A 26,488-nucleotide genomic window follows, 5' to 3' on the forward strand; every position below is an offset into this window, starting at 1 on the left:
TTGAAAACAGATTTCCAGCTGTCATGAATTCTTAGTAACTGAGAACTTAAAATCCTTAATCAAAGGGCAAACTTAACTATTTTCTAAGCAGATAACGAGCACAACAATACATCAAATCAGCAAAGACCCAGAGTACCTTCTTACCTATGCAGAAGTGTGTGGCACGGGCTACAAATTTAGTCAGTAAAAAACAAAAGGAAGGTGGTGTTGGAGGTGCTGTTGGGAACTTTGGACAAATCCAGTTTCACATCAGCAGGCAGAGGGAGCAGGAGAATTAAAACACTGGGAAATCCATCTGCAATTACTAGGTCTCTCCCTACTTCAACTGGCAACCCAAAGGACTTCTTTCTTGAAAGCCTTGTTCACAATACAGCACATCAGTGCTAAAAGAACAAGTCTGAAGCACATGTGAGGGACAAGGATCTTTTTTCCTCCAAAACCTGATGTTGCCACCAGTGCATGAAGTACCCAGTCTTCTGTAGAACGGCACTAGTAAATTCTGTATCAGAGCTGCGTTTGATTTCATGCCCATCTCAACCCCCAGAGTCTTTCTGTACATTCCCAAAGCACACTTCATGCACTCACACACCCACACACACCCACCTGGTCCTCACATAAAAATAGCCACTGAAGAACAATTCAAGGAATCAACAGCACTCCCACCAATAACAAGTTCTGATAACGCATTTTCCTGCTTCTCCACACAGCCTTGCTTTATTGGAGAGCCACTCCATTCTCTCTCCATACCAGAGCAAAAGGAAGCACAGAGCCATTTTCAATGTCACTCCAGACTTACCCGGGCTTCTGGCTTCCCACGTGCTCTGCATACACACACGGGACTGGCTTCAGCATGCCAGGCTTCGTTCCTGTGCTGCTGCAGAAGAACTGGGCCCTAAGTCTTCTAATAGTATCAGAGAGAGTAATTCAGTTACTTTTCACCAGTACCAGCACTAGAAAACTGAGATCACTGCTTTTCTAGGTCTGCACAGATCATCATATGTCTAGGACCCTTGATGAAGAAGATAGCTGAAGCTCACCTTTCAGAAGTTCTTCCCGCAGACTTGTCCATATAGCAAAAAAGAGATGTAGAAAACTGAGTGATCATTATTTATTTATTTGAATAAATAGTACAACTGTCACAAACCATGCATAAGACTCCTGCTGTGATTTTTAGCAAACGTAGCATTGCATTGTAACTTGCTTACAGTACACAACTCTTGTCCCAAAGCTGGATGTCTCCAGCATATGACAAGTTCAGAATTTTATCTGCAAGGCTGGCTTTTAGTAGCTAGAAATACAGAGTAAACACAGTTAAAAACAGTAGAAAAGACTCTTAAAAATACATTAATACTGAAAGCACTGGGGTGTGAGGAGGAGGGGTAAGAAATCCTGTAAGGTATAAACTGATTTTTAAAAAAAGTCTGCCACTGTTGGTTTTTTATCTTGAAAAACAGGATGCAGCTTAGGAGTATCTGGGCTTCTGTGGTAGTACAGCTCACTGGAACTAAGCAGGCCAAGCAGATGCCCTAAAGGCAAGTTGTATGGACTGGAAAGAGACAGACATTCATTAAGTACTTACGAATGTGGAAGCTTTAATGCTGCAAAGCATTCAGCATTCCAGATGAACTGAACAGGATTCAGACCTACCCCAGTGGCACCCAGGGAACATATCTACAACTCCAGTCATACAAAGAGTTAACAAATAACATTTTTAGCATTGACTTATCTTTTTGAGAGGAAAAGAATTAAGTATCATGCATATGTAACAGAAAGGCATGACAAAAGCAAGTGTTTAGAGAAGCTTTACCTACATTGCTATTCCTGGAAACTGGACTGATTGGCATGAAGCTTGAGTTCAGTTAAATCCACCCTGCTCCCAATCCGGTTAACAATAAATACAGCGTCTGCAGGAAGAGTGATCTGGCTAGACAGCAAGGAGCCAAGGAATGAAAAATGTATTTTCCCTGTGCAACATTCACCTACAGACTTAAAAACATAACAAAACAGGGTATGACACCTGCCCCCAACCTGTTCAGGGCATCAAGCCTGCAGTCTTGTCCGACAGGGATATTAACATACGGAATGCTAAAAGGGACTCATGACTCAGGTTGTAGAGGAGGGACTCGGGCTTCTGCAGAGTGACCAGATACACGTATTTGAACAAAGTAGAGACTCCTAAAATTTGATGTTATGTTCACATCTGCTCACACGCAAAGATGCCAGCTGTATAATCCCATCTCAGAAATAGCCATTCCCCCTCCAAAAGTCAAACTGCTCTTATCAATCTCCTCTTTTTATTTCCTGTTTGCTTTTGATATTAATATTGTTTGTAATTTCAAGAATCAGATTCTCTGGAGGTCCTTCCCAGCAACTCAGAGAATATAAACAGTATTGGCACTTCCACATCACCTGAAGGGAGGTAGGTGGAATGACAGCTCTTTAACAGACTTGTTTCCCACAAATAACACTGCATTAAACGGAAAGTTTGAGAGACTTCTCAGTTCAGTCACATTCCAGCCTCATGATGCCCCTGTTTCACAGCACAAAAGTTAGACCAGTTTCATTAACTCGCCAGGAGAGCTGACCCACCAGGCCTTAGTGCCTCTGCAAGTCTCCTCTGTAATAATTGCTAGTGTCGTGGTAGAGTCTAGTGGCCCCATCTGAAACTCAAGTCCAATTGTCCCAGGCTCTGCGTAACTAGCGAGAGGTCAGCTCTCTCCTAAAGCACAGGCAAGCAATGAGTCCCCACAGAACCTTAGAGAGTAGGTGAGATCTCAATTTTTCATAGAAAGAAAGGGCAACTTCCTTCCATCTTTGTTTTGGAGGTGTGAGGGAAAGTGACCCAAATAAATCAAATACTAGAACTCAGAACCCAAAAATACGAAACAAAGCATCCGAAGCCCATTTCTCTCCCTTTAAGATTAAAAAATTTTTAAGGAGGGAAGGAGAAAATCCCAATTGAAAAATTATACCATTCAAATAACACATTTCCTCTTGAACTCAGAGGGGTAAATAAAGTTTGGTGTAAGAAATCCATCTTTAGGGAAAGAAGATGCCTACTTTCTACAGGACTCAAGCGAGCCCATGGAGCAGAGCAATACTACCTGCTTCTTCTCTGAGGCACTCTGCCTACTGTTTCACACAAAATCATGGCTGTCCATAGAAGAAAAGCTGCCACTGCGATAGATAAAAGCAGTAGTCAAATCTCTCCCCTACGCACTCCAAGGAAAGGAGTGCTATTATATGCATATTCCACAAATAATTTACCCTGGAAATTACAATCCCATCTCCTTCGCACAGCTCTCCCCCAAAACCTGCTCAGATGGCTCATGCTCCAGCACAGCCTCCTTAGACACACTGCTGCACCTAGCACGTCACAGCCAGCAACAGCTCTACAGCTGAAACCTGTTAAGTACTAGGAGATATCTGGAGTTTACCGGATAAATCTAGCAATTCTTTTTTAAAACAGATTCCTACTAGAATCTATAACAGCTTAGAAGACTACAGGACTAGGCCAGTGCCTTAGCAGAGTATTTCTTGGGATGGCACAGGGCAACTCGATGAAATTAGTTTGAAGCATGACTGATCACCGCAAAGCTTCACATTTGAGTGCTAAGTGTTTGTTGGCTTGCACTATGTACACCACCTGTCTGGCACAGCCCAGTGTAATCCACAAGTACAGGCAACCTCTTAGGTACAAAAGAATGCAGTTTTACTCTTTAGGAAAGAAAATACATAAAACTCTGCTTATAAAAGTCTGACTCCCAGAACTGTACAGCTGCCAGTAACTCCACAGGAATGAATCGGACCCTTTAACTCAGCTACACGAAATGAAGTGTCAGCCTTTAAAACTGCCAAGCTCATTATTCCTCGTGTTCATTTCAGAAAGGACTGTGGGCAAAAAAGCATTAATCCAGCCCATGCCTGTTTCACCAGCTCCTGACTGACCTGGATGAAGCCACGTGCTTAATGGATGACAGCGGCTCTACCAATCAAATTTCTCCTAGAAAGGAGAAAATAGACATCGAAAGATTAGCTCGTCATCCCATTGCAAGACTTATTCTGTGTAAACACTGAATGGAAATTACACTGAGTAGCATGAAGTAAACACAAAAACTGAAGCTTTTGAGATCAGCTTCAGATAGTGTCTGTAATTCCGCTCAGCCTCACCCACCCAACAGAACATACAAAACCTTATTTAACAGAAAAGACTCAGCTTCTGAATAAATTCCAATGCTGATTTTCTATTGCTAGCTTCTGAATAAATTCCAATGCTGATTTTCTATTGCTAACACTTAAGCCTAGAAAATCATCAAATGCCAGTTGCAACCAAGGAGTATGCAAAAGAAAGTCTATTGTAGAATTAAAGTGTCCAGCCATGAGGAAGGTCTCATCTTTTCCCTGCTTATTAAAGTAGTTAGTGGTATATTTCCTTTATCAAAAGAAGATTTGCTGATCGTAATAAACAACAGGCTCAACAGTATCTTCTGGTAAAAGTGTGAAGTATCTACACATTTTCAAGTGACCTAGAGAATACGCATGCATTATTTTTAGTGGGATTGTCATACACACAGTTACAGAGAGACCACATCAACTGTAGAAAGAACGCATGAAGTATAGCATAAGGCACAACGGGAGAGTGCAGAGGGTGTGTTTATTGTAATTTCTGCCTAAGGAGGTTGGAAGGATGGAGATCTCAGCAGCTTCCAGGATCATTCAACATTCTTGTACTTTGTGAACAGGTTGTATAGAACCCTGAGGGTAGATTTCAGATCCAAGTTGACAACATCTGTGGAAGAAAAGGAGAAATCCTTAATTTGCTTTTTGTTCTCCCTCATTCGTCCTCCAAGGAACAAAACTTCCCACATCTCTGAACTGGTGGGATCCACAACAAAAAACAAAAATCAGAGTTCTGATCTCCCCAAGTCAAGAGACACTTTAAATGTCTCATGTGATGCACTTCAAAACACCTGCATGATAATACGGTCACAGCTAATTTCTCTGGGAAACGGAAGAAAGCTAATTCCCTTCCTCATCTAAAATTGGGTTACAGAGAAAGTCTACTTCTGTCTGAGACGTGGGATAAAGGCTTTGGGAAATACTACCAATGACTTTGCTGGCCACAGAAGCAGCAAACAAGTAGCCACACACATCATATGAGATACTGAACCTCACACATCTTCTACAACTCTGCAATTATATAGTCCACAAATAAACAAAGCCTGAATTCTCTAAGCAGACTCAAAGGTTTCTATTATCTAATATCCCTTCTTACCATGCTGCTAGGCAGGGAACAGGTCTGGAACAACTTTCAACAAAAAAACTTTTCTGCTAGCACCTCCCAACCTACTACTCTAATAAAATGTCAGGAAATAGCATAGACGTGTAATCCAGGGACTGCAGGGGCAGGCATAGCACAGAGAAAGTTAAAGAGGTGGAAAGAAAGGTTGGATATAACATGTGAGAAAGGAGGAGGAGGAGGAAGCAAAAACTATACAGTAAACGATATATATGGAAGCAGAAGTAAGGAAGAATAGATAATTAAAAAATCATTCAAAGAACTCATAAGACAGCAAACAGTTAACAAAGTACAATTAATGTGAGATCCAGGAGAAACACCTACTGCCTGTTTTGAAGAATCATTGTCAGGACCTCTCCACCCTTCCCTCTCACTCCATACTGGGTAACGCACTAACTCCTGCACTTCATCTGGTATTTTCAGTAACCTCTCAAATTTTTCTTTCTACCCTTTTTCCTGTATTATCTTACATATTTCGTTTATCATTTTGTATTTTGCATTTGCAAAAGAATGTTCTCCTGCCCCAAAGAAATGAAAGATCTTAACTGCTGTGAAGTAATATACCCCGAAAAAAACACGTGTCTTACCTGGATAACTGAAATACGAAACACATTTCTAATTTTCCAGGTGTCACAGAAAGTTGCTTACTACCATAGCATTCTCAGTAAGGTAAGAGCCAGAATCAGCATTGGCTCCTCTGTACCAAGACCCAGTTCCCTCAGACACTGATTTAAAATGTAAATTTAGTCACAGGAAACAACACTTTGCAAAAGCCATGCATTTCTGAAGCTGGGAAATCAAGGCAAAAGACACACTAAAGTAATAAACAATAAAGTAATAAACTCTTTCCTGCAAGCAGTGCAGAAAGTATGGGCTATAGAAATAAAAGTTGTGATGTTCTGCTCTAGACAATGTTTTACACGAAAATCCTACAACTAATTCACGAGACATTTACTACTCAATTCATGCTAAAGGACATGGATTCACCTAAAAGGTTTTCCAGCCTATTTAGGAAAGAACAATAGATCAGTATGGCATTAACAGAGTGCACTATAACCAAAACTTTCTGTGAGGCATCAGAGCCTGTGACAAATTCTTGTTCTAAGAAACACATATTACAAGACTGTACTGACTGTCCAGATTCTACAGAGGATTCGATGAAACTACGGTTACAAGCAAAGCCCAAGATGTTACTGTCCTCTCCACAGGAGCTGCTTTTCAAGAGCAACAGTCAGTTTTACAGGTAATTCCAGTCACACAGACACTATGCACGCACACTAACTCTTAACAGCTGTGAAATACTGCTTCTGGGAATGTGTACACACATAGAAGAGGAAGGAATACACACAAGAAAATGCACATTCTGCAGCAGCAAAAAGGAATTTCTATGAGATAATTTGGCTCTCTAACTTCTATTAATAATTACATTTTCAACCAGTAAAACCCTTAAACATATTCTGCTGCTTACTGAATCTAGACATCTTGACCGGAGCAAACAAAAGATCTGCTATAGTGTTCTACTGCTCATGATAGTGTAAGGACATAAGATAACCGTATAGGAAAGTAATCTCTTCTGTTAGATCAATCGAAAAAAAAATATCAAAAAAAAAGGACAAGCTTTCAACTAGAGAAGTCTTCTCCTAGGTTTTTATCATTTTCTCTTTCTTGAAACAGGCTTACCTGGTCTCCTACTGCAATCTCTAACTCTTCCACTCAAAAAACTGCCATTCCTGATTGTGCTGTCATATTTCTCCAGTTTCCTTGTCCTCCTCATATGCCCACTGACTCAGCTCCAATACTCAGAACACTCCTTTACTCTCCCAAGTTAGTGTCTTGTTTCACCAAAATCTTTAGGAGCACTTTCCGTCCCCAAATTTAAAAGAACAGCACTGACAGGATACATAGGCATTTAATATTGTCTTTTGCCTTTTTTCCCCACTGTAATCGGCTCCACTATTTGTTCATCTATTTACTGTTACCACTTTGTCTCATTTTAAGTCAGACTGAATGTTTCCTGGGGGATCCTCATTTTCCTTTGTTCTTCTATGGAAGCCTCTAACACATTTGTAGTTTGTAACACCAGGAATAAAAATTGCTTATTTAGCAGTCAGAGTTTTAATTTCTCTTTTTTTCCCCAGTGCAAGCAACAATGCAGACCTCATCATTAATTAATTTCAAGGTTCAGAGACTTTAAAGGAAAAACTCAGTTTTTACACTTTTCAGTTTTGACTCTCAAGTTCATGTAAGTTAAGAAAAGAGTTCACTACCAGTTCTCCTAAAGAAAAACAAAAGCCTTTCCATTATCTGTCACTGAAATCCAATTACAAGAGTCCAAACTGTAAGACTTATGAGAATTAGACCATGAAAAGCTTCCTGCTTGGATTGTTATTGAGAATACCAATCAAATTTATAATACAGCACTGAAGAGCACTTGGATCATTCACTGAAGCTAGTCTTGTACACCTCAGTGAATCTATTCCAAGCAAGAAACACAGGTAAGGATATACACCAGACACAGACAATGAATCCTTTGGAAAATTGTCAAGGGGCACGTTTACAGCTCTACTTGGTGGTACTACTGCTACTGTCTTCAAATGGAGTTGCACTTGAAATGCACCTGCTATTATGCCTTTATATACAGTTTAAAGCCACACAGCACGTCCATACCTTCAGGGCGAGCTTTCGGTTTCTTCAGTCCTCCGTCTTGCATCAGCTCAAAAGCAAAGGAAACGTTATGGACCTGAAAGAGGTAGAGTGTTTAGAATCTCAAAGTTATATAGGCATTAAAAACCTTTAATCAAATTTTAAAAATGCTTTATTCTCTCTATACTGGACATAGAGAATGATAATTCTATTTAAACAAATATTAAACATTTACATGTTTAAGCATGGCAGAAAGTACATATGAGAGACTAAGAAATGAAAGCTTGTATGATTATAGGGCAAATATTCACTTTTTGAAACAAAGGAAGTAATTAAAGATTTCCAAATTTCAAGTGTAAAAAAGTGAATGGTACCACATGAACCAGGAAACCCCATTCAGTTCCAAACTCGGTCTGTACGGCAGAGACCAGAGAGCTCCCAGTAACAACTACGGCAGAGCTGCATTTTGTTGAGTTCTTCCTGCCTGTACAGACCTCAAGGCAAGAGATCTCTTGCCATCCAGGCAACAAGGAATGTAACAGAAGTGACATAACTGAACAGAGATGAGAAAATACCTATGGGTGTGTAAGAAAGAAGAAATAAGGACACTAAATGGAATTATTTTCAAACAACATTCGTCTTTTCTGCAATATTATCAGTTGCATATCAAGCAACATCAACATTTCATCATCAAGGAGCCAGGCTGCTTGTTGCACGACCTTGTGCTAATCCCTTAGTCTCTAAGTGCTTTGGCTTCCTCTACTTGAAAACAGAGATAAAAGCCAAATTAAGTTTCCCTAATGAAGCAAACGCTTCAAAAAATGCTTGGTGGTGGCTGTTCCTAGACAGATTGCACAGTGAACTTGCAAAACGAGCTAGGCACAACGGTACAGAGCAAGCTTCCTGAACAAGCCAGCAAGGATCGTATGTGAACAGAAAGTCAGAGGAAAGAAAATGGACAAAAGGAAAAATGCAAGAAAGTGGGTGTCTTCTTGTAGTCTCTCCTTTGAGGAGCGAACACTATGGTTTAAAGAGATCTGCACAGCAGTTTTTTCATCCATGCTTACTGAAATCTAAGCAAGGTAATTTGGATTATGAATTCTGCGCGTTTTTGTTACTGCAAATGACAGTTCTGGAGATACATAGCAAGGGGGAGAGATCTAATTAAAGCTACTCATCTTGAAAATCAGGGAGTTAGGCGTACAAAGCTCCCCTACAACAAGGACGAAAGGCCCCTTTCACTGGTGCTTATTGCTCAGGACTTTATTAATCTCTTGTTACCTGCTACAGTTCCTCCTCATTCATTGTGACAAAATCATTCACTTTCCAGACAAAAATGCTTTTCCCTTTCCCAAAAACACAGAGTCTACCTCTCCTTTGATTTACAAATGCTCTTTCCTCAAGGCAGAGTCTCCAAACAAACCCACACTACTTCAGGAATACTGGGCAATCTTTATGAATTTAAATCATTAACAACAAAATTGTAACTGAACGGGTGCTGGCCACAACTCGGCATCCTGCATTTCTACAAGGGTGAAAATTCAAGGTACTAAGATAAAAAAACAAGAGAAAGCTCTAAAGGAGAGCTCATCTGAGATGTAATGGATAACCATTTTCCCCACTGCTCTATCAAGTTCCTGTGCAGTATACAGCATTCAAAATGAACTAATCCCCATCCTATCCACAAACTTAACACCTAAAGAAGTCCCTCTTACCAGAGCCTGATTTCCAGCCTTTAGGGACCCTTTAAGCTACCAAATAGCAACTAGTCACCTCCTGAGGAAGTCAACAAACTCTATATAACCTATAGAACCAGAAGGCTCTGCACATTAGCCTGAGTCTGTAATGGTGCTCATTTGGTGCAGTTAATTTCTTCTTGCAATGCTGATATCATCCACTCAGGCAAAGCTGGGTTATTCTCCCGATGATGAAGTCCCATCCCTCAGAGAGCATATACTTTTGCTGTCAAGCACCCCTCAGGAACAATCTGTGCTGAAGTCGTTATGAAAATCCCACCATTTTAAACAGCCTTTGCTTTACAAAGCATTAGATCTTTTAACTGTTGCCAACGTTTCCACTCCTGACCTAGCCACCTCCTGCTCCAGCTCAGCCAACACAGTACTTCCATCCCCTCCACTGCAGAACCTTGCAGAGTAAAGAGCAGGTGGCAGATGCATTGCTCCAGCACAATCAGGCTCAGAGTAGTCTGATACTAGGCACAAATGCACATCCATCTGTGTATAAGTCCAGAAACAACTGCAGATAGCGGCAAGCTTTTGGTTACGACAATAAAATGTGTTAAGCAGTGCTCTGATCATTAACACTAGGCAGGACACAGGACAATGGAGTAAGTGTTGGGCTAAGAGTAAGACACTTGTTTAATCTCCTTCCATCTCTGATAGATTGTCTTACTCATAATCAAGGTAAGACTGCAAAAAAATCCACTCTTCTTCCTCAAAGCTCATTTTGTCTGAGACACTGTTAGGCAGCAAGTCTTCACTCATTACCATACAGAAAGAAATATTCAAAAAAGACAAGCTAGCGCATTCTCTCAAAAGCTAAAGTCAGCAGCGCCAGCAATGATCCTGCCAGGAAATGGACATAGAACCAGAGGTCTGTGCTCACAAATTGACTTCAGACAGGCAATTTTTCGCATGCTCCTTCCCTGGCAGAATCAGGGCACCCACCTTGGCTTTAGATCAGCTCCAAAACATGTTACCTGTGAGCACTCAACATATAGTTTCTAACCCCAGATCAATCAAACATCATGGCCCAGGTACCACCTCTTCTACTACAGTATCTCATTTACATATCAAGTAATGATATTTATTCACTTGGTTTGCAGGAACATTAAGTAAACTACAGAAAAGGAACTAATGGACATTAGGCAACTGATACTAATGAGATGAGGGGGCAGATTTTAGGGATGACATCCTGTGACCTTGGGAAGAAGCTCCATCTCCATGTCAATCCCAGAATATAGGATTCAGCTAAAGCAGAGTTTCCCACCTCTCACCTTTTGTCTTTCTTGCCTATTCACACAGTACACACTAGGCAAGGCCAGGTATCAGCTCTGCTGTCTAGCACAATAAGGCATCCCTGTGCACAAAAACACTTCAGGAAGTACTACAGTTTAATAAATCACTTTGATTATGCAAAGTACTATACAGTACAAAGCAATTCTTAATGATATATTCATTAGGGATATTCATGAGCTTCATGAGTCGTTTCATGCTAGTAGCAGAATATCTTTCTTCCTTAACTATGGGGAGTTTACCCATTCGTTTCACAAACAATTTCTAGTGGTGTTAACTGTCAAGTGTCACAGCCAGTGCATCTTTGCTACAGCTCCTGAAAAGAATATATCAGGTTCTGATTTACTGGGCACAAAGACAAAGGACACAATGATTGGAAAATATCATGTGGTAACAAAGCAAAAAGAACATAACCCAGAGTTTCTACCCACCTTTTGGTCAAAACTTTCAGGTGTTAAGTAGAAATTGTGAAGTGGAACAAAATAGTCTTCAAGGAGACCCATGAGCAAAACCAAGTAAACACCATCTGCAAACTAAATAGAAATACTGATGACATTCCTAGGCGAAAGCATTTGTTTTCAAATAAGCATTCATAAACAAACAGGACAAAGAAAGCTTGGCCCAAATTATGTACTTTGATTTCTACCGCTGCTGTTTGCTAGCACAGAAGTGTAAGATGGTTCAGGAGTCACAGACTCCTCCTTTCAGGCACAGTAAGGAATCAAAAGCAAGTGTAACAAGCATTTAGGGTTCTGTTTCATCAGCTCCCTGGATTCACCTACACCCTTACAATCACCAGCGCAGCTGAGCAAGCTAAATCAGTCTTTTCTTAAGAGCCTGTTGATACAGCTGCTTTCTTGTCAGTTCTCTAAAGAAACGGAAAAAAAAATACAGGATACAGGCTTTCTCCCTACATCTGGCAGCATTATTTCCCCTACTCTCATTTCCTGAGCAAAACAAGGAAGCCCATCAGCTATTGCTTTAGCATTAACCCATGCAAGATCATGTGCCAACGACTATTTAAATTACTTACTTACAGTAAACAGCTCTAAGCAGAAGAAATGGAAACTGATTCACCTGGTAGTTATCTACAATTTGTACTCTTTAGTTGTGCAGAGCATTTGGTCTGAATAGGCAGGGACTGAAAACAAGATCATCTTTATCTCCAGCCAGTTACCTACTTATAGGCTACAGAATACTTTCGGGTGAGGTTAAGAGTATGTATGTCTGTTCTTGCTCTTCCTCACGTTCATTTTATTTGCTTGAGGAGTCTTGCCAACTTCACTACAGTATACAACAAAGCTTTTTCGATTTTTAAAAAAAGAGGCTTCCTGGGAAACCTGTTTGCAGATCATATACTCCCAGTCCTACTACTACAGTACCTGGACATTTCAACAACAATCCCTCCTAAATTGCATGTGTTGGGCATTCAAATCTCTGCCCTTAATCAGAACTTGAAGTTAAGTCTTCCCCAGGCAGGAAGTTTAACTTCACAAACGCACTTTTTTTTCCAAGTCAAAATAGATTGTTCACAGTTTCAGTAAATACTAAATAATACACTAAATACTGTCAGCAATACTCTTCAGTATTCCTACTAGATAAGACGACTACTTAACGGGCTAAGGGCAGTAATGTTCTATATTTCTAACAGACTTCTCACTTGCGATCCTGATATGGCATACGTGACATTCTCTAACCTTTTCAAAAATAAATTGTTGGATTCTTCCAAGGCATTAAACAACAATTTCTTGTGACAGATCAGATCCCTTCACCCACTTATTTCAGCAAAGCTATAAAATAGCAGTGAATGACTGGTATTAAACTAAGCCAGCCTCAAACCAATTACCCATACTCCTGGTATTATTCTCTACATGCCATGCCTATTTTTCTGCTGAGACAGTAAGATAACCATCTCTCCACAGTTCAGTGAACTCTGGAAAGAATATCTGCTTCATTCCTGAAAACTGCTTAATTTTATCTGTAAAGTGAGAACTACTCCACAAACACCGAAATTCACACTTACTTAAGGTTTCCAAGCATGTTCGGTACCCAGTTCTGCGCCAGAGACAGAAAACTCCTCAGAGCAGACGGTGGTGGTTGACAGTCACCTCCACCAGCTTTAAACAAGCTAACCTGGATGCCACTGCAGTATAAGAGCTTGCTGAGAAGCAAGCACAGTGCATGTGCTCAAAAGATTGCACGGTAAAGAGGAGGATATGAAGGCCTTTGCTGCAACAGCAAAATTGTTTCCAGTCCCACTTTGATGTGATCAAAGCTAGCACTGATACCTCTATGATGAACTGCACTCTGCAGTCCACACTCCTCCCGAGAGCCCCAGGCAGCCACAGCTATTAAGAGCTTATACCAGTTCATCACGAGCCCTCACAGCTAGAAGAGACATAGCCTACCATCCACCCACAACTATAGCAGCTGCTTTGCAGCGCTCCAGTTTGATCTCAGACAAGCTGCCCTAAAATTCAGCCATATTCTACAGCCACTAATATGACCCCATTAAAAACCCAAGAATTTCACCTTATAATACAAATCAGCAACAATATGAAGTATGCATAAACATGGGTAAACAAAGCAAGCATCTGTCATTGCTTCTTAAAAGACAGAGCCCTGATCCCATAAATTAACATGCCCAAAGATAAACCATTCCATGACAAGGTTTCATGGAGGAAGGGCCTAGACCTGCAATTTATACAGTTAGATTATATACAAAAAGACAAATCTCCTACCTGGGTTTCTAACTCTGTTACTTCCAAATTCAGTTTATTCAAGTGTTTGTTCACAAAGGTGATCAGAGACTATAAAAGAAAACATCAGAAACAGTGATGTTGGACACTGTGGTCAGTGCCTATGTACAAGGGTTAACATAATCTCTTAAGACATTTTTTTAAGCTTCATAAATACGCATGTGTGCTATTTGCTTTTGCATAAATAAATTTCAGTACATAAAACTGAAAACAACTCAGTTGTACAGTCATTTTTGTTGCACCATATGCCAGGAGTCACCAGATGGTGCTATTACATACAGCTTACCAGTTGTTTTTCCTAGCACATAAAGCATACTTCAGTGTCGTGGGAAAAAAGCTGTGATGACATTGGTTCTTTTGTGGATTCTTTGTGAAGATGAAGCAAGCATCTTCTGCATCTTAGGTGCATTTACTGTCCACGCTAATCTCTTCAGGTTCTTGGAGAAGATCCACTGCCTGAGAGTGGATCAGCAGCACTGAGCTAAGACTCCCAAGAGAAGATGCCAACAACACACTGTTCTGCACACACCTGTTCCTGGAGTGATGTGTGCAGATCAATTAGCAAATTACAGTCAGGATGTAACCCAGGTCTGGTATTTCTATTCCCACAGGAAGCAGACCTGCAAGATCCTGCTACTAAGAGCCAGATACGTGCTAATGTATTGAAGCACAGAGATCTGCCAGGCTGCTTACAACACTTCCAAAAGGGACACAGAGTTGAGTGTTAGCACCTTCATTGCATGGATAGAGTTAACTTAATTCTCTATCAATTTTTAAAATGCTCTTCTAGAAGATGTTTCAGACTGGAAAGAGAATCTTCCAGAGACTTCAAAGCATTATTTTAAATGTATACATTCTCTGTTTCATACGAAGTGAAGGAACAAATTACAACACTGATCTTTGCATACTACTGTTCTAATAAATAGCTAAACAGTCATGTGGGAACTACTTAACGGAACAACGTGAAGTGTCTTCCTTATGTTTTCTCTAAAGCTAACAAGAGCTGCAGAGATCAACAGCTACTTTACCTCTCCACTCCGCCTAGCACAAAGAGCCATGTCAAGAATATGTCTGGGTAGGTGAGCTTTGCGAAGATGCTCATCCTCAGAGAAGAGACCAGAGGACCATATGACTTAGTGTTAAGTAGAAGAGCCCTGGGACAAGAGCAACTCTTCTGTAAAAGCTTTATATTTAGCAACCTTATTTATGGGTGAATCACATTTCATGGTACTGTGGAAAATATCTTCCAGTTGTGGAAGATCATCTTTAGTACAAGAATGGGCTGAAAACCAAACAGCGAGTGCTTTTTGGGGAAACTGAGACTGAAGACACATGCATGACTCCAGTTGCTCTTGAGCCTCTCAAAGGGATCACCACTGCCAGCTGTTCATTAGCCTACAGCCCAGCCCCTTGTCACTGGAGGACAGCACTTGGGATGTAAAGGCATGTATGACTGTCCGGTCAGAATGATCTGTACCACTGAGAATAGTTTGCAGAGTAGCTTTTTCTAATCTGCATCATTTTGATTAAATCTAGCAGCGTTACCTAGAAAAGCCTTGGACAATAACACAGAGTAAGGAGACAAGCCTGACCAAAGCCCATGAGTCCAGGTATCACCTGGCTTTGAAACAGTGATCTCTGGGTAATAAACACCCTTTTTCACTATTTCAGAAGCCTCTTCTTCTGTTTTCCAGATGTTTCTGGATATGTTTCCAAAAGCATAAGAAAATAGGCAATGTGGAAAATAAAACTTGAATTTTATTTTCTACCTTTTTAACTACGCTGAGTTTGTCTGGTGCATGATCAAAAAGTGTGTCAAAGGCATCGCGCTCTGGTTTTAGGGGAAGAAGAAGAAAATTAAATAATAATTAAAAATTCAAATACACTTCCAACAGCCAAGTATGCGAAGCAGGTTATGTGTCTCAAGCATAAGTCTTTCTCGGAAAGCCACATAACAGAGACTCATGCTAAAAGTTGTCACCCTGTTTTTGTGTTTAACTAAATGCCAAAGCAGACTCCCCTGGGAATCGCAACTGAAAATAAACATATCGTTCACTGATTTCTCTTTTCTACCATTCATAATTAGTACATAAAATATCTAGGTGGAAGAAAAATTAAAATGAAACATAAATTTTGACTATGCCCCAATCCTAACTTAAACAATAAGTCACTGAAACATCACCTGGTTTTGGTGCATTACAGCTACAGTGATAGCTACAGTAGCATCAAAGTCAGATATTCATTTGGTTAATTTAAAATTACTGGTAGTACCCTTGACTTCAGTAAAGCTTAAAAGTGAACATGAGAGAAATCTGATTCAGCAGTATATGAAGAGCAAAGCTTACATACAGTATGAAGATTTAAATTATGTTTAGACCTTCAAAACACTGTATAACACTATCTAATACAATCTAAAATCTACTAAATTGACTATATTAGTGCAACATTTCATATTGTAGCAGCTATGGGCTGACTGAAATTTTCCAGACATTGAGGTTTTTGGACGACAACTGTCATCATCAGGTAAAACAAGAAAAAAATTAGAAATCTAACCAATTGCAGTTGCATTAAAAAAATAGTTTTAAACAGTTTTTCAAAGTTCAAATCCTTTTTATTTACAGAACACATTTTAATAGTTTTCTATTGTTAAATAAACAAACATTCATTATCCAAATTCCTTTGGTATCTGAAGATAGGTTATTTAGCCCCTACAGCCCCCTGACATTACTTATTTTCCGAGTACCTTATTAATTGTTAATGTAGATACTCTGCAAGAAGGGAAATGGTAGTGTTCACATATTATAACTGGGAAACAGAGAAACTAAATTACTTGTTCTTCATCACACACAGTCCTTTACAGGAGCACACATCTCTTCAGTGAGAAGAAGTGACTTAATGCCACCAACAAAACAAAAGGCAAAAAGAGAAGTCTCAGCAGCAACACCAAAAGCACTGAAATTTGTTTAGAAGACCAGACCTACAGTTGGTAAGGTCTAAACTCTAAAAATCTAGTGAACATGGAGGAAATAAGATAGTCCATGCAAAGGAATTAGAGAGGGCTGACTGGTCAATCAAAGCAGACAGACAAACAGAGCTTTCTTACACCTCGCACCTTTGCTTCAGTAATTTTCATGCATTCATTTATATACAAATGAAACGATCATGTTATGAAGAAGGTGTAACTCTTATTGCCGGGGGTTGCAAAGAGTCTTACTTGAAAGCCACTAACAACAGTACTAGGAAATACTGTCCTGTGCAGCATTTTCGCTATCCATTACTTACAAATGAAAACAAATCAACAGAGACCAGTCTAAAGAGCACAAGCGGTATGCTGGATGACCTGGTTCTACTCATAATGCTCCACGTCTGCGTGGAGTAACAAAACCTGCCCCCGCAATACATTCCAGCCCTGAGGAATTGCTCAATCCATTGTCTTCAACTGCTGAAGGAAAACAGACAAAATTTCTGTGCCTGACATAAATTTAAAAAAAAATAATAAATTCAGAGTCGACTTTGTTACTTACCAAATCTTCCCATCATCATCCTGCAAGTCAGAGCATTCAGAAATATTGGGTTAGTTCATGAACAAACACTTTGAAAAGACAAGATCATGGGCTTAATGGGCTTTTTCCTGCAAGATGCCGAGGGCTAACCATTCCTACCAAGTCAGGAGGCTGAGCATGTTGCTGGCTAGACCCAACGTGCTGCAGGAATGTCCCCAGCAGACCACCAGTGATGGCAGGAAGACAGATGAATGGAAATGCGTAATTACGTTTTACACGTAATTATGATTTCTTATGCATAACTATTTTTATGATGAAGAGTGAATGAACAAACGTACTTCTGTGTACAGTTTCCACAAACACAGTCATCAGACGCTATACCACACAGCTCAGAAGAAGCAAGGCTATCTGTCTCACTTTAATCTGTTTTCTCCAAAGAAAGAAAACATGCCTCATATCTGGCTATTACATAAATGCAAGTGCCATGTATGAATTATATACATAGCCGGTGACATCACCAGACATATGCAGATGTTTATCAGCTGAGATTCAGGCCCTGATTTGCAGAGAGGAATTTGAAAGTATTCCATGAATGACGGATTCTGCTGATCACTGCATTTTCCATAGCTATACTTCTATCTGGGTAGGCAACACATTAAACAGTAAACCTCTTAATATGGTGCATTATTAACTAACTTAATAAAATACATGTATAAACACACATGCAAATCTGTAAACAACTTTCTTGCTAAAAAACATCTAAGCCCCACTCTGCAGATTACATCTTACTAACCACATCTGAAGGGGAGGACAAGCTAACTACATTGTTCAAGAGCACAGGAGTAAGAGGAGGAATTTTGGCCCACGAACCTGAGGCAGAGCTCTGATCCTACAAAAAACACTATGAGATCTTTAATGTCCACACAGAGATGTTATGATCTCATTTTTGAGCGTTTCCATCTGAAAGATCTTCCCCGCTGAGCTAGCCACATGGTACTTCATTTATCTTCAAAGTCATGGAAAGCTGAGCCAACTCTACAGGGAGCCAATACACTGATCAACTGAAGGAGGGCTCATGTCAGCCCCTCTTAGAAGAGTTGCCTTCAGGCCACGCAAAGGAAAATCTCAGCTTTTATTTGCAGCCAAAAAGCATGTCTAGCCTTCTCCTTATAAAAAGGACTGCAAAACCATAAAGCAAAGTAAATCTGTTGCAAAAACTGGAGAAGGAAGAGGTTTATTTATTTTACTTTTGCTGAGCTCCAGTCCTGAGGCACTATTGAAAACAGAGATCATCTCTCCTTACAATTTCAATAGGGTATCACTTCAGTTTTGAGAGGTATTTCAAAGAACTACCTTTTGTCAAACTAATTCTTTCCCAAAATATCTATGTTGGCTCTTCACTTGAGAGAGGCAACAGCACTAGGCAGAAATTCTTCTTAAGAACTTCTTCCTAGTAAGAGTAACAGAACACTGGAACAGGCTGCCCAGAGGCTGGGGAGTCTCCTTCTATGGAGATGTTCAAAACCCACCTGGACACGTTCTTGTGTGATCTAATCTGGGCGGTCCTGCTCAGGCAGGGGGATTGGACTAGATGATCCTTTGAGGTCCCTTCCAATCCCTAACATTCTGTGATTCTGTGAAATTAGTGATATATGGCTACCTTCAGAAGGCTAGGGGAGGGGGGGTGAAGGCCCACAAAGTCACTTTGAATGAACTATTCAGTTAAAAGTTTCTGTAACACAAGAACATCAAGATGACACTTTTCTCCTTTGTAACGTATTTCCAGAGACCAAGTTATTTCTATATAGTTAAGAAAGCACCACATTAAGGGATTTTGTTAATTTAGCAGGGGCAAGGGGAAGATGAAGTCTCTCTTTCATCTTGGTAAAGGGTCTCACACCATGCACCACAGACATGCTCTGAAGCTAAGGTGTTCTGTGCTTACTCTGTCGTAGTCGTCAGCTCCTCTGTAACATGAGTGGTCTGAAGGAGCCCTTCGCGTTTCTGGAAAGGAAGATGGAGTTAGAAAATGAGATGGCATTAATAAAGGAGAAGATCATTAGAGGCTCTGGAGCATTCATTATCTTTTAGAATCCCAGAGGAGAAAACTGGATAAAGTGTGCTCGCTAAGTTTTGTAGAGGTTAAAAAGCTGAGACAGGAGGGCTCAATCCCAGAATAGTGGCATTTATCAGGCTGACAGCCAAATGGCTGTTTGGGAAACGTACATATGTATTTGCAGCCAACAAACTCGCTAACAGCTCTCCTCCTGAGACCAGAGTCAACATGGTGCCTGGAACACAAATTAGAGAGATTTTGTCAGCCCTGTCTTAAATTCCCCAAGGGCACTTGTTCATGTTACAGTGTGAATAAGGAGTCTCCTACCCCACAGAGAGTTAGCATGCGGTAAGAGTTTCAAAACAGCTTTATAACAGCTTCCTCGGCTCTGTTAAGACACAGCTCCCTGACACAGGTGGGGTCAAATGTTTCTGAGCCTCTCCAGACTTTTGGAGACATGGCATCTGCCTCTTGGAGGCTTTTACCTGAGTCAAAACCTTTCTTAATATCTCTACGGGTCTCTTCCAGAACTATGGGCCTTATGCCTGAACAGAGAGGAATTTCTCTCCTCCCTTCTCTATGCTTAAAAAGCTGACACAAAGAGCTCAAATCACAGCAGCCATCTAGGAACCGGGTCTGTCAGAATGACTTACAACAGGGTCGATAAAGCTGCTAGCTCAGGTAAGCAGGGAAGCCACCCCTCCGGGCACAAGCTCCGTACACATCTGCCATCTCAATCATCTTCACCAGCTGAACCCCAAGCAAGAACTTATTAGGGAGAACAGCTTTGAAGAGAAACACATCCCTCCCCAGAAGCAATCTAAGAAACAAACCTGAAATCTAAAAAGCAGTAAGAACTCCTGCCCTTCCAATCCCTACTTAACGAACGAAGGCAGCGTTGCTTGCTCAAGCCACCACGCAGGGAGCCTGGCTGAAAGCAGGGTGGGAGCCGTGGTCTCCCACGGCCGGGCTGTCACAGCACCGTGCCCTGTGCTGGATGCTGCCAGCTGGCCCTGTCTTCACAGCCCCTCAACTCCCTATCACGCACACATCTCATCCTGTTCCCCCAAGGGAGCCACGGGAACGGCGCCAGAAGGTTTGGTGAAACACGCCAGGATGACAGCATGGATGGAAAAATGAGGAAGCATCTGACAGGGCAATGTTTTCTTGCATACAAAACAATGTTGTCTTTATTCTATCCCACCACATCTCTGCTTTCTTAACGCAGGTTTCTGGACCTTCCAGGCACCACGTGCCCCAGGGAGAAGATACTATAAACTGTGAACAAAAACTCGGTATGTCGTGACTAGTGAATAAGGCCTCCAAACACCTGATAAGAAAGAGGAATGGATGCTAACACCGGCTCCACAATAGGTGGAACCAGCAGCATTTCTGCGTAGCTCCCTCCGAGGCAGCTACGCATGCTGCCCACACAGCAAGCCTAGGTCCCTTGGCTTTGCAATCCGAAAGCAAATGTCATTCTTTGATAAAACTTTGATTCCTTGCACACCACTGCCACCAGACACGTTTATCCTTCATCCTGCCTCGCCTCTGACCTTTCAGTCTGCAACTCAGACTACAAGGGAATTACTGTAAAAACACCTCAGATCTCCCAGCTGTGCCACGGTGGGACACGCTGCAGTAGTAAAAACGAGACTGAGGAAAGTGAAGTGCAAAAGATATAGGCTGCCCAGGGAGGTGGTTGAGTCCCCATCCCTGGCTGTGTTTAAGAATAGGGTGGATGATCTACTTGAGAATATGGTTTAATGGGGATTAGGGATGGTTGGACTCGATGATCTCTAAGGTCTTTTCCAACCTAGAAATCTATGAATCTATGAATCTATGAAGATGGCAGTTCCTGAGCCTTGTAAACACAAACAACGCAGTGAGCCTTAAGAACCACTTCTACACACTTATTTCTGAGAACGCTTTTGTTTTCCTGAATTAGGGTGTTTCTTCACCATGCTAGTTTACATTTCAAATATCAGGCAGTAGAGTCAGCTGGAAGAAAAATCTCAGGATTTTCAGTTCTCACTGAAAGCATGCACTGAAACCACAGTTTCTCTCCTTCCTGTCCTCACTGAGAAGGGCTGGAACAATAGGCACATGCTGAGTGACACCAGTACTAAAACATGCATCAACTTAGATTCTTAACTCAGCACTTGGAGCAGCTATCAACAGGATCTTAACTAGAAGACCCACCTAAACCCTTATTCTGTAACCTAAACCCTTATTCTGCCAGGTACCTCATGTATAATTTGGACTTCTATTGCCATGGTTACAAAATATTCTATTTTGCACAAAAAAAAAACCACCACAAAAACCTATTCTGGAGGTTGTTTTCAAAAGGATTTGAAAGTAACTAGGCTTCAGGAACTATACTCTTGAGATGGGCTACCTCATGGTTCCCCTTATAAAATAATGTAAATGAAAGTGTTTTTCTGCTGAGTTGGTCTTGCAGTTGTTCTAGGCAATATGGACAGACAGACAGACAGGTAGGTAAAGGTTCTTCCTGCCAAAGAAGGTAAAGCAGAAACTCCTCTCCGAAACACTTGTGGGTTTCTGAGCCAACTATACAGTGCAGGACCAAAAAAGGATAGTGTATTGTTTGACTGATACAGATTCAGCTACGGATCTTTCTCAGACACTAAATTAACTATTTTTATTAAAAAAAAAAATACAGCACCTTAGGAAAGTCTCAGTCTGCCATCTCAGGATGCTACGGGAAGGGAAGAATTTAAGGGAAGGGCAGAATCATCATCAGTCTGTGGAGATCTTGATAAATACTTTCCACATAGCACACTGCTATCATAATGCTACCTCATTTTATGGAGCAAGACACTAAAAATTAGAGAAGAAAAAGCACACACCACTTACACAAGGCAATAAGGCGTTCTGCATTGCTCTGGGATGGGGTATGGAAACCCAACTTGGCTAAGCAGTGTGACTCTTGCCAATCCAGTGTGACTCTCTTATTTTCATAGTGTAAGCACAGCCCTTCTGAGCAAGAAGCACCTCAGGCATCTGCTCAGTGTGAGGACAGCTCAACAGTTGATAATGATCATCTCAAGTGCCAAAGTCACCCATGAAAGTGAGACAGACTTAACCAGTTTTGAAAATTTCCGTGTGGGCACATTCTTGCACAATACTCCCACGACATCTTGCAAGGTTTTCTTGCTGCGGGGTCAATTCTGCAAAGCTTGCAAAGAAGTCACTTAAACTGTTGATTAATCCTTTTAATGCATATTCAAGCTAGAAGAGGCATTTAAACTAAAACCTCTCAGAGCAGATATGTTAATTGTGATCTAGTTTGACAGAATCCTAATCATTACTGGGATCTGTAATAAGAGATTATTTAACAACAAATTGATAACTATAATAATCTTCTTAATAATAGTTTTCTTACTTGGATTAGGAACACTATTAATCCCATTACCATTATTCTGCTTGTCATTAGTATAACAAAGGCTAAATAAAATCCATTTAAAGAGATCTGTGTTACTGAACCAGCATGTACTTTTAGACTAGATTATGGATGCTGAACTACAAAAATTCAACTTACCAAACTGTAAGGCAAAAGTTAGTGTTCCAGAAAAAACATGCTTCAGTTTATACTGTGTCTTGCTTTCCATTTAAATAAACAAAGTTGAAGAGCTGCAAGCTCTTCCTAGCAGCAGGACAGGGGAGCTGAAACAAGCCTCCTCTTGCACGGGGCCAGCTGAGGTAAGGCTCACAACCAGCCGTTGCCATAACCATCACCAGGACTCCAGGCTCCAGATCTAAGAGGAAGAGCTTACAGCCTCTTGAATTTAAATTATCTCTAATTGTACCATTGCTCTGACACCTTCAGGTACTCCCTTGGGGACATGGAGTTTTCTTTCTCTCTTTCTTTGTTTCGCTAGTTTGGCAGCCTTTCATCCTACCTTCACCTCGGCTTTGTCTAGTCTCAAGATGCAGGGACTCTGGTGAACCAGATGCTCTCAGTAGGTGTCTTCTTTATATCTCTCCAACAGGAAAAGATGTGAAAACACATTCTCCATAGCCTTGCCTCTGTTACAGAGATGGAGGGTCCTGAAGCTTGAACTAAGGACAAGGAAAGGGAGGCTTTATCTCTTTACCTGAGGTTTTTTCCTGACTTATCAGTTACAGAAGACACTTCACTGTACTGGGGAGAAGGAGATTTCTAGCATAAGGGTGTCAGAGGACTGTTGACCACCTTATATTTACAATTTTCTCCTTACCTTTCCAAGAGAGTCAAAAGAAATCTAAAACAAAATTAGCCTCCTACTTACGTTCATGTTTTTATACTCGACTCACCGTTCTTAAAATGAAAGAACTACAGCAGCCTGAAAGCAGTTCAAAATCACCTCTTAAAGATAATACACAGATCTATTGCGAGCCAGGGAGTATCCATCAATTACTCATTTACGTCACACCCTGTACCTCTAGAGCATTCAGGTAGACAGCCTGGAAATGCCATTATTTAAATGCAAAGCCAAACGAGCCTTGCCCAATCAACCATCACGCAATCATATCTTGTAAGGGGATCCAGATTTCCAAAACAGGGTCTGAGATCACTTTATCTTCTTTATTCTCAAAAGGCAACCTACTACAGCCTGTAGAGAAAGCACTTCCACAGCCTGCTGCCAGCAGCTGAGCCTGCCCTGCAACAACAGCGCTGAGCACCACAGCAAGCAGTCAGGGCAGGATCAGAGTGCCAGCTGGAACAGCTCTGCCTGGTGTTTCAACAGCTGTTGAGAAAAGCTGGGTTCACATGCTATAGACCATATATAGACCACATATATAGACCACAGGAGCTTCGGTTGGGACAGAAGGCAAGACAAAAAGTGAGACCACATATGGTCTGAAAGTAAAGTCTTTGTAGAGTGAAAGGAAACAGTCAACACCAAGTGGAGAAAGGAATAACTAGAGCAATATCTAAGGCAGGAGGGAAGAAGTCAGGGTTCCTCAGGTCAGATCTCCATATCTAAGGAAAGCTAACAAAAACACAAGGCTGTGAAAGAAATGATGGAAGTCTATTAGCATGCCAAGGAATACAACATGCCTAAGTCTGCATAATAAGTCATAGGGGAAAAACATCATCACTAACAGGATTCCCAGACTAGGGAGATTGTATTTGCTGAAACTCCTTTCTGTGTTGTTTGTGTTTCAATGGCTTCTCTACAAAAAACGCATGGCAAAAACCATTTACTCAAGTGCCAGAAATTACAGACACAGCTCTCTCTCACACAAAATCCCATCATGTGTTTTTAGCTTGATATTGCAGTAGCAAACAGTGGACCCAAACGTATTAGAGATGTGATGTTCTCGTGATCACATTTAAGCACACCAAAAATGTGTTCCCAGGACTGGGACTCACTAAACAACTGTGACAAGAATTTTCTAAATGACAAGAGATCAGAGTGCAACGGACGGGAGCAGCCTAATACTGCAAAATCAAGTGATAAACAATGATTGTTCTGATCGATTTCCCTTCTGAGTTCATACTCACCCGTACAACTACCACTTGCACAGACACATGTTCAGGCAGTCGAATGGGAGCTCGGAAATGCATTGCCAAAGCTACCAGAAGGTGAAGAATGGAAATCAGATTCTTGCCATGGATTGCTGCAGGGAACAAGGAAAATGAAACAAATAAAAGAATACTGAGGCCTTATTTTAAACAAACAGCTCTGGGAAAAAAGCGGGAAAAAGGCAGTGAAAAATGTCTTTGGTGAACATAGTATTTTCTTTTTATCCTTCTTCCTCTTTTTCCTAAATTAACAAGGCCTACAATATAATTTTACAGGTAGCAAAGCCTAGATTCAACCCTCCCTTTAAGTTACATGCCTAACTTAGGAGCCCAAATGCTTCAGCTCCCTCTCTAGGCAATCAAGACAGGCAGACTCAATCACTTGCCTTCCATTGTACTGGGGAATACTAGAGAATTCTGCTTTTAGCAGACTTCCAATGTATTAACACAAGTCTTCCTGGCTGTAAGAGATGAACTCCACTCACTACCTAGGTGAAGGGACTTCTCAAATTCCATTCTCACATTTGGATTGTAACAGCCCATGCTTGAACAGAGGAACTTTCTGCTCAGCCTGCCAGAAGCTGCATCCTCCAGCAAGATGCAGGATCCTTTTATTCTCACTGTGGTGGCCTGAAGGATTAGGCCACCCTCTAGTACTTGAATAACTAACATATTTCTCATATCTGTAGGGATTCAAATTCAGAAAGCAAACAAAAAACTTTCTAATGAAAGCATATCCTTAAAGGAACAAATTACTTCAAATATTCCATAGCCATGTACATCTGTCCTTAAACAGAGACCACAGAAGAAGGTACCCATTACAAACCATACATGAATGTGGTAACACCCTCTACACAAATAAATAAATAATTTTTAAAAACACACTGCATCACAGAGCATATGATAAACTTCTCAATTATTATACCCTCCTTGTCTGTGAAACTGAGACAGAAAGCATAACAGAGTCCTTACAGTCAACATTCCACTTGATTGTCCAGCCATGGGGTCGGAGCAAATCGTGGACAGCTTCCAGGACCGTCTGCAACTTTTGTTTCTGACCAATTTCAGATTGCGTCACTTCTGCCACGTTCAGTTTACGATCAGCCAATTTTTCTGTATTTGAAAAAAAAAAAAAGAACAAAAGGAACTGGCAAAATCAGATTAAACAAGGGCCTGTGTGGGAATAACGAGCCCAGAGCCTTGAGCAGGGTTGGACTCTGCTAGAAATTTTCCAAGAGAACGATTTTCCTCAGAAAGTAAAATAGCTGAAAGCAAAACGTTCAAAGTGTATCAATTCCTATAAAACCTGTGATAGAAAACTGGTAAGGTCTGGCAGAACGTGCTTACCAATCAAGTGTCCAAACATGTAACAACTTTCAGATAGGCACCAAATCAGTGTTAATATTTATTATACCTCCCATTCTTGTTCGCTGCTGAAAAGCATTTGGCACAACACAGCCTTCACTACATGAGAAATCTGCACGGGTTTAACGGACTTTTCTAATAACGAGTTAATTTAGGACAAAAAAGGGGAAATATTGTGTAAGCATTTACTTCATCTTGAGATGCTTTATTTCAGGTTAGCTGAAAGTATGAATTTAAGCTAAAGTAAACTTTGCCTCCTCAAACCATCAAGAGTCATAGACTCATGTGACCCACA

General features: G+C 40.8%; 1 protein-coding gene across 3 annotated transcripts in view; it reads right to left on the reverse strand.

Annotated features, from left to right (window-relative positions):
* Positions 1-4,635: 4,635 nt before the first annotated feature.
* PARVB (parvin beta) overlaps positions 4,636-26,488 on the reverse strand; it is a 61,135-nt gene continuing 39,282 nt past the window's right edge. For all 3 annotated transcript variants that reach the window (XM_086611207.1, XM_086611208.1, XM_086611209.1), the window contains exons 5-13: positions 25,801-25,941; positions 24,808-24,923; positions 19,185-19,243; positions 17,261-17,280; positions 15,506-15,567; positions 13,719-13,787; positions 11,409-11,510; positions 7,967-8,039; positions 4,636-4,789 (exon numbers count right to left, since the gene is read on the reverse strand). In XM_086611207.1, coding sequence (XP_086467333.1) covers positions 4,713-4,789; positions 7,967-8,039; positions 11,409-11,510; positions 13,719-13,787; positions 15,506-15,567; positions 17,261-17,280; positions 19,185-19,243; positions 24,808-24,923; positions 25,801-25,941 — 719 coding nt within the window. In that variant the 3' untranslated portion in view covers positions 4,636-4,712. The remainder of the gene's footprint in view (positions 4,790-7,966; positions 8,040-11,408; positions 11,511-13,718; positions 13,788-15,505; positions 15,568-17,260; positions 17,281-19,184; positions 19,244-24,807; positions 24,924-25,800; positions 25,942-26,488) is intronic.

Source organism: Tauraco erythrolophus, chromosome 4 (assembly GCF_009769465.1).
Source record: "Tauraco erythrolophus isolate bTauEry1 chromosome 4, bTauEry1.pri, whole genome shotgun sequence".
NCBI lineage: Eukaryota > Metazoa > Chordata > Aves > Musophagiformes > Musophagidae > Tauraco > Tauraco erythrolophus.